General features: G+C 51.6%; 2 protein-coding genes across 3 annotated transcripts; one reads left to right on the forward strand and one right to left on the reverse strand.

Annotated features, from left to right (window-relative positions):
* Positions 1-2,272: 2,272 nt before the first annotated feature.
* Positions 2,273-11,007, reverse strand: PROSER3 (proline and serine rich 3; the record flags this gene model as incomplete). The annotated part of the gene is given in 11 exon segments (XM_082677007.1): positions 2,273-2,316; positions 2,319-2,398; positions 2,554-2,635; positions 2,735-3,710; positions 3,826-4,001; positions 8,168-8,310; positions 8,411-8,493; positions 9,154-9,254; positions 9,362-9,489; positions 10,467-10,669; positions 10,890-11,007. Coding segments are annotated over 11 exon segments (2,022 nt in total). The 5' UTR covers positions 10,896-11,007.
* A 2,090-nt stretch (positions 11,008-13,097) lies between these two features.
* On the forward strand, positions 13,098-15,694 carry HSPB6 (heat shock protein family B (small) member 6). Of its 2 annotated transcripts, none has more exons than XM_082676225.1 (3): positions 13,098-13,348; positions 14,335-14,490; positions 14,569-15,694. In XM_082676225.1, exons 1-3 carry the CDS (start codon positions 13,151-13,153, stop codon positions 14,740-14,742), a joined length of 528 nt encoding a protein of 175 aa, XP_082532351.1. In that variant the 5' UTR covers positions 13,098-13,150; the 3' UTR covers positions 14,743-15,694. The 2 variants fall into 2 exon arrangements, with proteins under 2 accessions (XP_082532351.1, XP_082532352.1); XM_082676226.1 differs by having other exon boundaries at positions 13,123-13,348; positions 14,335-14,457.
* The last annotated feature ends 27 nt before the right edge of the window (positions 15,695-15,721 follow it).

Genomic DNA, 15,721 nt, shown 5'->3' on the forward strand with positions numbered 1-15,721 from the left:
GCAAAGGCATTCTTCGTCCACTGGCATGACTAGCTCTGGAGCCTTGAGGCATCATGTGAGAAGTGCAACTCTGCTGAGGTAGTCGTGCTCTGAGGAAGCATAAACCACATGGAGAGACCCTGTATAGGCACTACAGTCCGTAGTTCCAGCTTAAAGTCATCTGAGCCCTGATGTCAGACTTGGGAGTGAAGAAGCTCCAGAGATTCCGCCCCCAGCTGTCAAGCCACCTTTGTCTTCCCAGCTGAACCCCTAGACATCATGGAGAAGAGACAAACTGTCCCCAACTGTGCCCCGTCCAAATTTCCGACTCACAGAATCCATGAGCATAATAAAATGATTGTTTTATGGCACTAAGTTTTGGGGTGGCTTGTAACCCCAAATAGCGATTACGATGGCCCTTTGTTAGTTATTAATTCCTACCTGTCTCAGCTCAAATATAACTTCCTCAGGAAAATTTCTAGGTCCCACTCACCCCCCAAGATCAGATTCTGCTACTATAAACATCTTTTTTTCTCCTTATATCTAAGCAGCTATTTCCTTCTTTTGATTTTATTTAAATGTATGGTTTGTTCAAAAAGACTGAAAACAAGTATTTACCATGTCTGTGACATACAGAGCTACTTTTTACAGAAATCTATCCTATCTTCTCTTTTTTTGTAAATACAAATATCAAAATAATCCTGATCATATATTCTCCAACATTTTATTATAAAAATTTTCTAACATACAGCAAAGCTGAACAATTTTACACCCATATACCCACCACTTAGATCCTACCATTAGCATTTTACTATATTTGCTTTATCTCACATCTACCTATTACTCTATTCATCCATTAATCTAATTTTTGGATGCATTTCAAAATAAATTAAAAACATTGTATACTGTCTTCTAAATACTTCAGCATGCATATGCTTCATTGGAGTCCAATATTTATTTTTCTTTTGAGGTAAACCTTACATACCATGCAATTCATAAATTTCACTGAATTTTGACACCTTTGTAGTCAAAATCCTTATCCAAGATGGCAACTGGACTTTTTATATGGCATCCCAGGGCTCCAAAAGGAGAGGGACGGGGAGAGCTGGAGAGAGAAGAGAGACTGGGAGAAAAACAGGTGGAAATTATATCATCTTTTCTAATCCAATTTAGAAAGTTAAAGTAATATCACTTCCTCTGCATTTTATTTGTGGAGGCAGTCACAAAGTTCAACCCAGTTTCAAGAAGGGACATAGACTCTACTTTTTTGATGGGAAATGTGTCAAAGTAGTCACAGATAAAACAATAGGTTTTTCACAATAGTCCGGACAGGTGACGATAGCCTAGACTGGGGTGGGGCAGTGGAATGGGGAGAAAGGCAGGGTTAAATTCTGGAGAGATTTTAAAGGTAGAGATGATAGAACTTGCTGGTCAACTGACTGTGGGTGTGAGGGAACGAGAGGAGTCAATGACAGCTGTGAGGCTTCTGACTGAGCAAGTAGAAGGTTGGAGCTGAGAGCCAGGGAGGGAGGAGCAGGTTTAGGGGGAAGATTAAGATCTGTGGAGTTTGAGACATCTCTTAGACCTTTTTGTGTGGATGATGAGCAAGTAGCAGGGTACAAGAACCTGAGGTTCTAGGCTGAAGATAGAAATTTGTGGACTATCAGAAAAGAGATGGGGTTTAGAGCCCATGATGCCAGATGAGAGCACCTGGGATTGACTGTAGATAGAAAAGTCAAGGCCAGGGCCCTGGGACACACTAAAGTGACAGGTGTGAGGCACAATGAGGAGGCACAACCAGAGAGGTGAGGAGAGGGCTGGGGTTCTGGAAGCCAGGAAAAGAAGTGCTTCAAGGAGGGGGTGGGGATCAGAGCACCAAATGCTGCTGCTGGGTCAAGCAGGATGTGGACTGAGGCCTGACCATTGTCCAACACTCTGATGACTACAAGCTTCATACCCAGGGGACAGTTCCTTTGGTCTCATCTGAGACAAGAGGATCCACTCCTAAGTTGAAGGTCAGATAAGGTGAGTCCCAGTCTTGCCCGGAACCCCTCTCCTGCCCTCACAGAGGATGAAACCAGAAGAGACTTTGCTTCAGTGGTCAGAAACTAGGGTGAGGTGGGGCAGGGCAGAGCTAGGGTGTGTGTGGAGGGGAGGCATGGGAGCTATTTCCCTAAATTAGCATGACCCTTGGACTTTCCAAAACAACTTCTTTCTCAGAGACAACCAGTAACCTGAAAAAAAAAAATGTATTAGGAAAAATAGAATCTGTACAATTCAAAGTCGTCTGGCCTCAAGAGAGTCTCCTTCCCTCCTCAGCCGCATCCTTGGGGACCCGGGAGGCGACCTGGCTGGAGGAGACCAAGACCCTGGGTCTTCAGTGTGGCCCAGCAGGCGGGATATCTGGGCATCTACTTTCCTGGAAAAAGGACAGGGGAGTAGAGGCTGAAGTTTTGCTCAGGATTGGGGTCTGGGGCTGTGTATGTTCTGGGAAAGGGGCTCAGGAGAAGTGGGTACCAAACGGCAGTCTCAGAGGATTCAGGGGCCGGGTGTCTTAAATCCTGGCATGGTCACCTTTTCTGCCGCCGCAGCTCCGCCCTTTGAACCCTTAGCACCTGCAGTATAGGGTCGTCCTGGAACTCGCTGCCGTCGGAGTCTGGGGGAAAAAGAGCGAGATTCAGGGGGCCGGACTCGTAGCGTGCTGGACTGCCATCCAGATCCCGGCAGCCACGTGTGTCTGTGCGCATCTGCTCACCTTCCGCAGCCTGCAGAAGTCTGGCAGCCTGGGCGAGGACGTCCTCTGAGGGGGCGTGGCCATCAGCGGATGAGGGCGTGGCCACAACTTCAAGAGCCCCCTCCTTGAATGGACGGGGCGGGGCCTCAACACAAGTGGCCGCCTCCTCAGCTGGATGAGGCCGGACCTTGGGCGGCTTACACCCGACGTCAGCCAAGAAAGTGTCTTTGTCCTTCCTAGGCACCGATCCCACTAGGGGGAGCATGGCCTTGGCGTTCCGAGACTCGGCCTTAGACCAATCCTGCGGGGTCTCTGCCTGGGGACACCGTGATTCAGATGGAGGGGCCGTGACCTCTGAACGAGAGGACCGAGTCTCGGTTTGAGGGCATGTGGCCTTGACTTTCTGAGATTCAGCCTCGGGCGGAGGCTGGCCCTCTTGGCGAGGGGGCGTGTCCTCCAGGCTGTCCGGAAACAGCCGAGCCGCCACTACTTGGCCCAGCGCGCCTCTGAGTTGCGGGCCAGGGCCCTCGTCCGCTTCCGTGATTCGCCCAGCAGACTCCCGGCGCTGGGCTCTGCTTCTTCGAGGCTTGGAGCTCTGCCTCTCGAGCTCGGCTGGGCTGCATGGTGCAGGGGTGGGCGGGCCCTGGGGGGCGGCAGGGGGCGCGGGAGTGGAGGCAGAGGGCGCAGTGGTTGAGGCTGGAGGCGCAGGAGTGGAGGCTGGGGGCGCTGGGGTGGAGGCCGCGGCCGTGGGAGGGATGGCCCCAAGAGATACCCAGGAACCGGGCTGCGGGGCCCAGAAGAATCCATGGGGGCTGTGGCCCCAAAAGATATGTGGAGAGAACCCTGGGGGAATAGGAGGCCTCTCCAAGTGGAAGGCTTCCCGGGGACCAGGTGGAGCCACACTGCCCCAAAGCGGGATGCAGTTAGGCTGGGTTCCCAGGGAACCAAGGGTCTCCGCAGGGGCAGGAGAGGTCTGTAGACAGTTGGGGATAGGGACCTGAGAGGGAGAGAAAGGGTAGAGGGTCCTCAGATCCCCTCAGCCTCCGCCTTCCTCCAACTTCCCTTAGGATCCCTGCTCCAGCCCCCTCAGTCTCCTCCCTCCCGAATCTCACCGTAGGGGTGAGGGCAGGGGTCTGGGGCAGCACCCAGGTTCCATCACCCTGGCTTCCTCGAGCCTGTTCAAGCTTCCTCCGCTGCCGCCACTGGTACAGAATGTCATCCTCTTGCCGCAGGGGTGCCCGGGAGGAGACTGGGGATGGAGTAGGGATGGGGGCAGGTGCTGGGGTTGCTGTGGAGTAAGTAGAGGGAAGAGCGGTAAGGCAGGGCCTGGGGGGATGAGCAAGGACAGCCTAGCACACACCCTTCGACTGTACCAGAAGGTTATTCAGACAGGCTCTCCAGATAATGTCCCAACTCCCCTGCAGATTGGGAAGTGGGGAAAGCGGCAGAATCAGAGAAGAGAGCCCTCATGGGCTTCTCAACCTGTCATCATTCAATTCTTCATTCATCAACAAATATTTATTGAGCTCTTACTATTTGCCAGGCACTGTTCTGGACGTGGTGGTTATAGCAGTGACCAAGGCGGATCCTCCAGAATCTGCCCACTTCTCCCCACTTTCCTTCCCTCACCTGCCAACCTCAGAGCAACTTCCTCCCTGGTTTCCCTTCTTCCTATCCTCCCAAACTGTCCCCACCCGAAGCCAGAGGGAGCCTGTGAACACCTGAGTCAGATCAGGGTGCTCCTGGGTTAGAATCTTCCCCGGGCTGCACCTCTCTCCTGGTAAAAAGCAAAAGTCTTTGCATTTGTGGTTTCCTCTGCCTGGAAGGCTCTTTGTTCGTGTAACCACAGGGTTCACTCCAAGTCTTTCCAGTATTTTCCCAGGTACCACCTTCTTAGTGAAGCCTTCCCTGGCTACCCTATTCAAAACTGCAACAACCCCGGCCCTACCACTCTCCATCCTCTTTCCTGTTCCATTTTTCTCCTTAGCACTTATTACCTTCTAACTACTAAATATCATAATTCTCTGCTTATTTATTGTTCACCTCTCCCTCCACAATGCCAGCTACACAAGGGCAGCAATTTTTGTCTATCTGGCCATTATCATATCCTCAGTGTCAAGAACAGGACCTAGTGTCAGTATTTGTGGCATAAATGCAAAATGAACTGTTTATCGTGTTCCATCCCAGTGCCCAGCCCTGTGCTGGGAATACAGCAGTGACTAAAGGCAGGGCCACTGGCTGTCCTCAGTCCTGTGGGGCAAAGAGACACCATTCCCTATCACCCAGAGCATCATTTTGTCAGTTATGATTAGCATGGCTACCATTATCTCTCGGAAGCCCCACCTACTAACGCTGCACCGAGAAGGGGGGGGGGGGGTGCATCATGTGGGACCTCTTCTTCTCTCCCTTCTATATACTGTGATTCTACTTCCAGACCTGGCCACTCCCCTCTACTCTGCTCCTCAGGCTCTGGCCCAACCCAAACTACCAGAGTCTGTCTCTCTCTAGATGTTGATAGCAGCCATAGGGAGCGATAAAGATCCCGTGCCCTCCTTGCTCAGAACTCTCCCGTGGCTCCCCGGTAGATTATGACCAAATGCCTCACATGCCTACATAGCCCATGGAATCCGACCCCTGCCAATCTCTTCCACCTTATCCCACACTACTCTTACTCCTGACTCTTGCTTTTCCTAGTTCATTGTCTGCATCGTGTTCCCTCCGACCTCAGGTCCTTTGTACAGGCTAGAGGGCTATTGTCCCCACCTGCATCATTCAGGTCTCCACTTAGATAGCAGCTCTTCCAGGAAGGCCTTCTCTGACATCCCAGCATCGCAATTCTCTCCTGCATGGCCCTCATTTCTGCTTATATTTCACATTTGTTTGTGGAGTTATGTAGCTATTCTCTACCCCACACTCACTATCCTGTGAGGACCATGAAGGTGGGACCATGTATGGTTGGTTCACTAAGGAATCCCCAATCCTGCTCACAGGCTTCATACACAACAGATATTCAATGTTTGTTATGTGAAATAATGAATACATTTAATCTGCAAGACAACTCATGAAGTAGGTAGTAGTTTTATCCCCATTTTACAGATGAGGAAACTGAGGCTCAAGGAGGAGAAGTGAATAAGAAGAGAAGGAACAAAGAATCAGACAGGGGAGTGCTTGGGCAGGATCACACAACATGCACAAACACCACTCTGTTCTCTCTGCTTGCCTGTCCCCACTCATGGGAGTCCTGTGAAACATGGAAAGCATCTGTCCCGTGCACCACTGCATCCCAGGACCTAGGCACAGAGTAACAACGATGACCGTAACAGTAACCCAGGTCCTTAATCCAATCTCTGAAATCTTGGGGGCAGAAATTTGCAAGTTCAACAGTTTGCATGTTTTAGCAAAGTTACATGGTATGTACAGTGTTGACAGGGGTCTGGGTCAGTACACCAGACTCAAACACATTGGTATTTAGTTGAACAATATGAAATTGCCATTATTCAACCATTTTTCACTTACAGACAAAAATTTCATATGGTTCAATGTTATATATCCATAGAAAGGAGAATGAATATTTACTCCCTGGCTTCAGACTATACTACAAAGCTACAGTGATCAAAACGGAACGGTACTGGCACAAAAACAGACAAGTAGATCAATGGAATAGAACAGAGAGCCCAGAAATAAACCCACACACTTATGATCAATTAATCTACAACAAAGGAAGCAAGAATATACAATGGGGAAAAGAGAGTTTCTTCAATCAGTGGTGCTGGGAAAACTGGACAGCTACATGTAAAAGAATGAGATTAGAATATATTCTCCCACTTCATACAAAAAGAAACTCAAAATGGATTAAAGACCTAAATGTAAGACCTGAAGCCATAAAACTCCTACAAGAAAACACAGGCATAGAACACTCTTTGACACAAATCATAGCAATATTTTTGTAGATCTGTTTCCTAACGCAAAGGAAACAAAAGCAAAAATAAATGAATGGGACCTAATTAAACTTAAAAGCTTTTGTACAGCAAAGGAAACCATCAACAAAACAAAAAGACAACCTACTGAATGGGAGAAAATATTTGCAAACAGTATGACTGATAAGGGATTAATGACCAAAATATATTAACAGCTTATACAACTCAACCTCAAAAAACAAACGACCTGATTAAAAGATGGGCAGAAGACCAGAATAGACATTTTTCCAAAGAAGACATACAGAAGGGCCAACAGGCACATTCAAAGATGCTCAACAATGCTACTCATCAGAGAAATGGAAATCAAAATCACAACGAGATATCACCTCATACCTGTCAGAATGGCTATCATCGAAAAGACCACAAATAACAAATGTTGGTGAAGATGTGGAGAAAAGGGAACCCCTGTACACTGTTTATGGGAATGTAAACTGGTGCAGCCACTGTGGAAAACAATACGACGGTTCCTCAAAAAACTAAAAATAGAACTACCATATGATCCAGCAATTCTACTCCTGGGTCTATATCTGAAGAAAATGAAAACAGTAATTCAAAAAGATACATGCACCCCAATGTTCATAGCAGCATTATTTACAATAGTCAACATATGGAAGCAACCTAAGTAAGTGTCCATCAACAGACAAATGGATAAAGAAGATGTGGTGTATATATACAATGGAATCCTACTCATCCATTAAAAAGAATGAAATTCTACCATTTGCAACAACATGGATGGACCTGGAAGGTATTATGCTTAGTTAAATAAGTCAGACAGTGAAAGGTGAATACCATATGTTATCACTTATATGTAGAATTGAAAAAATAAACGAATGAATAGAACAAAACAGAAACTGACTCACAGATATAGGGAACAAACTAGTGGTTACCAGTGGGGAGAGGGAAGCAGAGGAGGGGCAGGATAGGGACAGGGGCTAAGAGGTACAAACTACTATGTATAAAATAAAAAGCAACAAAGAAATATTGTGGAGCACAGGGAATATAGCCAATATTTTATAATAACTTTAAATGGAGTATAATCTGTAAAAATTTTGAATTACTATGTTGTACACCTGAAACTAATATAATATTGTAAATCAGTTATACCTCAATAAACTAAGATAGATATATGAATATTCTTCATATTGTTTACATCAAATTTTGCTGGCAAATCAGCTGTGGTGCCAAATTTGCAAAAAGCCTTCTGATTTTGGGGCTTCGTGTTCAGAACTGCAGACAGGATGCAGAGAGAGAACACGCATACTCCTGATAGCTACTGTTAACAGAGCCGTGCTAGGTTTTCCATGTATTCACCAACTCATTTAATCCTCACAACACCCATAGCAGAGGAGTACAATTATTTCCCCTGTTTTACAGCTGGGGAAACAAGGCCCAGAGAGGTCCAAGGTCACAGAGCTGGTAAGTCGAAAGGCTGGGATTTGCACCCAGACTGCCCTCATCCTTGCCTCCCAGAACCTACCTCGTGCCTTGGGGTCAGAGCCCTTGCTGGAGTCATGAGTGAAGGTCATGGAGAAGGGAGAGAGGCCATCAGAGCTGACGGGGAATGAGGAGATGCCGGCATCGCTGGGGCTGAGGGAGGAGGAGGAAGAGATGGAGGCCTTGCTGTAGGGAGAGGCATAAGTGAGGCAACGGGGGTCTCAGAGGCAGTGGCCCGAGCCTGGAGGGGTAGGAGTGGGGAGGGTGATGGGGGTGGGGGAGGCACCTGCGTTTGAGCAGCCTGGCAGCTCTGCTTTGCAGGCTCAGTGTCTCCAAGTCCAGCAGGGATGAGTTCCACGTGTTGAGGCTCTGTGAGGTGACAGGGGTCAGAGGCCAGTCCCCATCCCAAAGGCTACTGGGAAAGGGGCTCGGGACAGAGGGCCTGGATGCAGGTCTACATTCCACCTGGTGCCCTCACATGCTGGCTTAGAATCTGCTCTTCCTCCTCAGGAAAGAGAGACCAGGTTTTCCTCTGTGGATCCATATCCCTCAGTGCAGTCATTGTTATAGAAGGGTTGACCCTGCCTTCCTGATCAGGCCTGGCTAGTCATAACGTTCTGTCCTCTGGTTCACAGTGATTGGCTCAAAGATGAGCGAATGAGAGTAAGCCCTGGGGTTTAGGATGGAGCTATTGGAAAAGCCTTCTCTTTCCACTGGAGTGATCAAGTACATTAGAAGCCTAGAGTTAACGGGGCCATCTTAGCTATTTTGAGGGGAAAACCTACCTGAGGTTGAGCCAAACAAAGAGGAACAGAGAGCCATGAGAGTCAAGTTCCTCCCAATATGGTGCAAACACCTGGATTCAGCTATGCCTGAAAGCAGCTACCTTTGGATTTCTTGAATGCATTAGCCAGCAAGACCTTCCTTTTTTGTTTACACTTCCTTGAATTGGGGGTTGACTCTAATTCTATCCCAGGGCGGGTACTGCCAGTTCAGGCATGTAGGGGAAGGAGTGGATGGGGATGTCACCTGCTTTATTTCCTGAAGGGGGGCCATAGTCTGTGATGCGCTGGCCACCTTGGCACGAGTCGGGACTGCTGTGTTGCGTCTTCCTTCTGGTTCATTGGCTCCTGTTGAGAAGCTCCAGTTGATTTAGGGGGGGCCAGGAGGAGTGGCTGCTGGGGGTATCGCTCAGGAGAGGTTATAGGCCAGGAGTAGATGAGACTGAAGCAGGTACCTGCTGCAAGCTGACTGCTGGGGTCTGGTGATTCAGGCCACAGCCACCAAAAGTCAGCTGGGGTTGGGCCTGCAGACTCGCGTTCCTCTCGGCTTGTGGGCTGAGCCTGTCGGAACCGGTTTATGTACCTGTGAGCATCAGAGAATTGCAAGGTGGGTGGGATGAGGAGAGCCTAATATTTAAAAATAACAATAATAATCACAATAGCCAATGTTTACCTAACTCCATAGCAGCACTTGGGAGTTGTCCCTCAACATCAGTTCTCCTTTCTTATAGAGTAATGCAATTTTGTTTTGTTTTGTTTTGTTTTGTTTGCCACGCTGTGCGGCATGTGGGATCTTAGTTCCCCAACCAGGGATTGAACCTGTGGCCCCTGCATTGGGAGTGCGGAGTCTTAACCACTGGACCGCCAGGGAAGTCCCCCAGTAATGCAGTATTATATAAGATGATATAATCCGGGGCACATAGCCACTCTTCTATAAATACATTTACCAGGTGCCCTTGTAGCTTTATGGCCATGTAACTCTGTTCTTGACCAACAGGTACGAGGAGATGTGATTCTGGAAAGTGGATGTGGCTGGGAGCCATTATGGGCCATGAAGGAAAGGGTAACAGCCTAGGGAAGTGAGAGCGACAAGACAGAAGGAAACTGTGTCTCTGAGACCTCAATTAGGGGCTGCCATATCAGGCCTGGTTGTTTCTGTCTGGACTATTAGGTGAGGAAGAAATAAGTACTCTCTTGTTTAAGCCACAATTAATTTGGGACTCTATGTTATAGCAGCTGAACTTGGATCCTACAAATCCAAGTGCTCACTATGTGACAGGCATTGTTATAGATGCTGCACGGACAGTAACTCATTGAAAATTTAAAACAGCCCTAGAGCATACACGCTATTAATATCTCCAATTTACAGATGAGAAAACTGAGGCCAGGATCATATACAGAGTTGGTGACAAAGCTTGGATTTGAACCTCGCTCCAGATCGCTTGCTAACATGCATGAAGTGTGGTCCTAAAAGTGCAGATCTGGCTGTGATATTATGGGATGTCTGCCCCCTCCCACTGATCCAAACCCTTCTTTTCCCCCAGGGCTACTGCTACTTACTTGGCCACCACAGAGTCCCCGCTGTCAGTCACGGTGAGTGGTGGAGAGGCTCTCATCTGTCCCTCAGTGGTGCTGGGTGGGGAAGAGGTCCCTGAGCTGGATGGCCAGGACTCCTCAAACAGCTCAGGGGATTTGGGACCTGTGGCCAGAGCCCTGGGAGCCTCTGGGAGCCTGGATCTCTGGGACCTGGATGAGCTCAGGGTCTAAGATAGGGGAAACGAGGAGAAGAAAAAGTGAGGCTGAGGGGTTATCCCTGTAGGGTAACGAAGACACATACGAAGTCTCAGTCCGGAGGGGAGGAAACATCCCACGATTGCAACAACTCAAAGTGATTGGGGCTGTGATGAGGGATTTAGGTGGTAGAGGACAGGATAAGGGTAGGGCCATAGGGAAAAGAGGAGGGACTGTCTTTTGATCTCTCACCCCCATCTCTCATCATGTCTTCCTTCCCTCTAGTTGTCACTCCCTTGCTACTGGGCTGGAACACAGCACTCTCTGTTGGGTGTCCTCATCTTGGGGTGCCAGGTCAGAAGTGGCTTCGACCCAGGGGGCCGTCCCCCAAAGTACTGTCTTGGGTGGAGAAAACTGGCAAGCTGCAAGGGGAGAGGGGGGTTGGCAGGCAAAGCAAGGTCACTGCAGCCCTGCTGGGAGGCTGTATGTGGGTGGGGTGGATGGGAGAACGGTAAGAGGGCACAACCACCCTACGATTCCCATGGATTCCTGGAAGAGATGGACTATAATTCCCTTGAAGCACCACTGCACACTCAAGATAAAGATACTGGACGCACGATTCCCACCAGCCCTTGGAGCAGTCTCAAAAGAGAAGAACCCAGGAACTGTTGATTGGTGGTTCTTAACCGTGGATCCAGTCTAGGAGGAATCTTTTAAAACTACAGATGCGTGATCCTCACCGCAGACCAAAAGAATCAGAATATCAGGAAGGGGGCTGGGCATCTACATACATCTTCTTCGCAGTGTCCCAGGTGATTCTGAAGTGGAGCTCACGTTAAGGGCTAAACCTTATCACTGTACATTTCCCATAAGTCCTTGGGACACTCTCTGAGGAGAAAGGGGTAGATGGATTACAGTCCCTATAGTCACTGGGCTCCGCCTAAGCAAGAAAGGTCAAAAATAACACCCATGGGAGTCTGGGGACAAATTCAAAATTAAGAATCTTAATTCCCAAGATGCCCCTGAGAATTGCGAGGTTAGAGGGAAAAAAAAAAAAAAAGCCCTCGGGGCCACTTAGCGGAACGTAAGACGCTATGGAACCCCCGAGACGGTGAAGTCCAAGGCGGGAGCCGCTTAAGGCTGTGGAGCATCTTGGGAGTTGTAGTTCCAGTGCCGTTGAGAACGAGAGACTCCGCACCCTAGAAAACCTGATCCTAGGCTGCGTTGCTCTCACCCTTGATCCTCCCCAGGCCCCTTGTGATCCCCGGAAGAGGGATCGGTCTCACCTGCGGTCCATCCCGCAGCTACCTCGCCGATTCCGCCTGCTCTGCTCGGTCACCGGACTCACTCGGAGCGCATCTTTGTCGCTTAGCAATGCCCTATCAGCCCCGCCCCTCTCTGGGACTGCAGGCGCGGGAAGAGAGCGGCCTCCAAGGCGACGAAAGATAGGAAAATAAAAGTAATTGGACGGTGGCCAAAGGGAGGTGTCTCACAATTGGTTGGCTGTAACGTGAATAAGAGAGCATGTTTAATTGGAGAACCGTAGCGAGCTGCAGTAATTGGCAAGTCCGTGGACCAATGGAAAGGAGCTGAGACTGGGCTCGCGGTTAGGAGGGGTTCCAATGCACTCTTGCTTTCCTGTACTCGTGTATTCTGGCCACTCCCCCTCTTGCTGCGTAAATCTCATCCAGATTTCAGTCTAACTACGGCTTTTCCCGTTGCAGGGGCAATAAGGGCGTCTATGCCCTCTCTAACCGCCGTCCCTCCATCAGTCCAGCAGCCTACCAGTCCCACCCCGTCATCTAAGCACTTCCGTCTTGCTCCAGGAGCAGCTGGTTGCGCCAGATGCCAGGCCTGGGCTCCTGGCCGAGGTGGCTGGATCAAAATGAGCTATTTTGGGCCCCGGCGCGCTGCCCCAGGGGGGCCAGCCTGGACTGTTCTTGCCCGCGCCCCCTGGCCGCTGCTCACCTGGCAGACCCCGCTGTCCTGTGCACCCGAGGCTGAGTCAGACGCACAGAATTAGGCCCGGCTTAGGCTGGGACCAGGGCCCTGCTGAGATGGGAATAGGGTCTGTTCTGTGTCCTCCTGACAGCCTGGCCCAGCTACCGCATTCCCTGTACCCAGGAATCTGCTCCTAAGACCGCCATCTGCGTCATCCTCAGAGCGCCTTTGGGGCGGGGGTGGATTAAAGGGACTGGGAATTCTTTGGTGGGTTTCTCAGGCCGTGGATCCCAAACGCCACGCTTGCACCCCACTCTGGCAAGGCTCCGCCTCCTCAGCTTTAGTTTTCCTTTCGGAAAATTGGGGAATGATACCTCCCTGGCATTCAGCAGGCGCTTAATAAATGGCCAAGTCATTGTTGGGCTGTCTAAATAAGGCTCTATTAATGGCCGGCTCTGGCCGCAGTCCCAACGTCCCCGGGCGGCCCGCCGAGGGGCGGACACAGAGCGTACTATAAAGCAGCGGCGGCACGCGCTGGGGCACTGCGGAGCCTAGGGCGGCGGCGGAGCACGATGGAGATCCCGGTGCCTGTGCAGCCGTCTTGGTTGCGCCGCGCCTCGGCCCCGTTGCCCGGGCTTTCGGCACCCGGGCGCCTCTTCGACCAGCGCTTCGGCGAGGGGCTGCTGGAGGCCGAGCTGGCTGCGCTCTGCCCCGCCGCGCTGGCCCCCTACTACTTGCGCGCACCCAGCGTGGCGCTGCCTACCGCCCAGGTGCCAGGCCTGGGGGAGGGGCGGTAACCCGTCTACTTCCAAGGCTGGGGTCCCCGGTCACCCTGCGGGGGGTGAAGGAATGGCCCTTGACTTTGAGCGGGCCAGAGAGTCCGGCCCCTCAGAGGGGCTTCCGGAGTTCCCTGAGTATGGATTCTCGGAGTTCAGGTTACTGAAAGGGGTAGGAGGTCCCCGTCAGTCTGAGGAGGGTCTCAGCTTCGAGAGGGAGTGTAAGGGCTGGGTCAGTAATTGGGTGGGGGCGGTCACTCTGAGGGAAGTCTTGGTGATTCTGAAGGAGGCTGGGGACCCAGGGAATCTGGGAAAAAGGGGGAGCCCAGTCATTCTGAAGGGCGTGGGGTTACCAGTGCCTCCCGAGGGGAGGGAATATTTTGTTATTCCTGAGGAAGAGAGTTTGGAGACTGTGGTGACTGTATGTCTCCTGGAGAGGTAGAGGGGAGGGAGGGTCCTGTGACTTGAGAAAGGGGGGTCTGGCCACTCAGAAGTGGGGGAGGAGTACTGGTAACTACTGAGGGCTCAAGCAATCCCGTGACTCGAGTGGGAGGGTAGAAAGGGGAGACTGTGGGAGGAGGCATCTTGACGATTTCTGGCGGGGGTGGCGCAGTAAGGGCCCCTGGGGCTCTGAGGGGAAGGGGGCTGAGCAGTGTTCAGAAGGACACGCTGACTACGGCGTTGCTGACACTGGGGGAGAGGGCAGGCCTTACCCCGTGAGGACGGAGGTCCCTGACCTTGCAGGGTAAGGGGGCCTCATCACTCTGGATGAGAGGGGAATCCCAGTGGCCACAAGGGGAGGGATGATCTCAGTTATTCTGGGCGAAGAGGTCCTCGGTGGCTACGTGTAGGAAAGGGGACGCCCCAGTTCCAGAGGCCAGGAACAGCTGCAGCACCGGAACCAACGGAGAACCAAGGGGAGGGGCCTTTCTGGGTCCCCGGAGCCTCGCCCCGCCCAATGACTATCGGGCTGTGCACAGGTATCGACCGACCCCGGGCATTTCTCGGTGCTGCTGGATGTGAAGCACTTCTCACCGGAGGAAATCGCCGTCAAGGTGGTTGGCGACCACGTGGAGGTGCACGCGCGCCACGAGGAGCGCCCGGTGAGCCCGCTGGCGGGGGCGGGGCCAGAACAAGTACGCGGGATCCGCAGACCGGAGGGGCGGGGCAGCTACAGGGAATGGGCCGAGCCCCTCAAGCCTCTTTCCCTCCAGGATGAGCACGGATACATCGCGCGCGAGTTTCACCGCCGCTACCGCTTGCCGCCTGGCGTGGACCCTGCGGCCGTGACGTCCGCGCTGTCCCCTGAGGGCGTCCTTTCCATCCAGGCCGCACCTGCTCCGGCCCAGGCTCCACTGCCGTCGCCGCCAGCGGCTGCCGGCAAGTAGGAGCCAGGGCACGCTTGAACCCTGGGAGCCGCCTGAGGCCCCTCCACCGCACTTTTAAAGCCGACCTGACTCCGCCTAGCCAGATATCCCGAGCGCGCCAAGACTACCCGCCCACCCAATCTGGGATCTGCCTTGAACCTTCCAACCTAGACTCAGCCTTGATAACCTAGACCTTTCCGCTGACACTCCCTCTCTCACACACTCTCCTGTTTTCAAACCTCCCAACACCTCTCTGGCTTCCAGACCCTACAAGCACAGGCTCTCAGCCTACAGTCTCCCATCCCCACTGACCCCGCTTGGCATAGAACCCCACTCCAAACTCCCTATTTCCTTCTGACTTCTCTAGGAAAACATCTCCACACCCCGTTTCAGTCCCCCCCCCACCCAAGATTATGGTGTAGACAGACCTGCCCCCATCCTAGGTAGGCCTAGGCTAGTCAAGCATAAGCCCCTGCTTCCCCTCAAATGTCCCAGACTCTGCACAGACCTCCCACCTTGGACCTTCCTGGCCTGGTCCCCAAGACTCTGGGTCCTTCCCCTCATTCCAACCAGATACTCCACTTCTCCTCACTCTCTCCCCCCAACCCATCTTCTAACTGGAAACCTCAGCCAGCCACCCCCAGACTCTTGAACCCCTTTTCTGACCCCCACCCTTGTACACCTATTCTAGGCCAACCAGGACCCTCAACCTCACACTGTACAGACACCCATCCCATCTCCTCAGACTCTGCACGGATGTCCTAGGCCCCTACGCCCAGCTCTAACCAGAACCCCCCAGTCACTGTCTTGACCCCCAAGTCTCCAACCACATATCCACCTTCCACACCCCTCCCCTTATTCTCCAAGACCCAACCAAGCAGCCACTTTCTTTGATTCCCCACAATCTTTCTCTCGCCTCAAATTCCCTGATGCCCCGTCTCCTCACTCCCCCAATAAATGTGCTAGAACTGTGCCAACTTCTTTATGTCTGATCCGGGAA

This window comes from Grampus griseus, assembly GCF_964374135.1.
Source record: "Grampus griseus genome assembly, chromosome: 19".
Classification (NCBI taxonomy): Eukaryota; Metazoa; Chordata; class Mammalia; order Artiodactyla; family Delphinidae; genus Grampus; species Grampus griseus.

Bases quoted from the DNA above. Each gene is read 5' to 3' on its own strand.
- HSPB6 (XM_082676225.1), top strand. From the start codon at position 13,151: ATGGAGATCCCGGTGCCTGTGCAGCCGTCTTGGTTGCGCCGCGCCTCG. The intron at 13,349-14,334 runs GTGCCAGGCCTG...GGCTGTGCACAG, and splicing joins TGGCGCTGCCTACCGCCCAG to GTATCGACCGACCCCGGGCA. The intron at 14,491-14,568 runs GTACGCGGGATC...CTTTCCCTCCAG, and splicing joins CGGGGGCGGGGCCAGAACAA to GATGAGCACGGATACATCGC.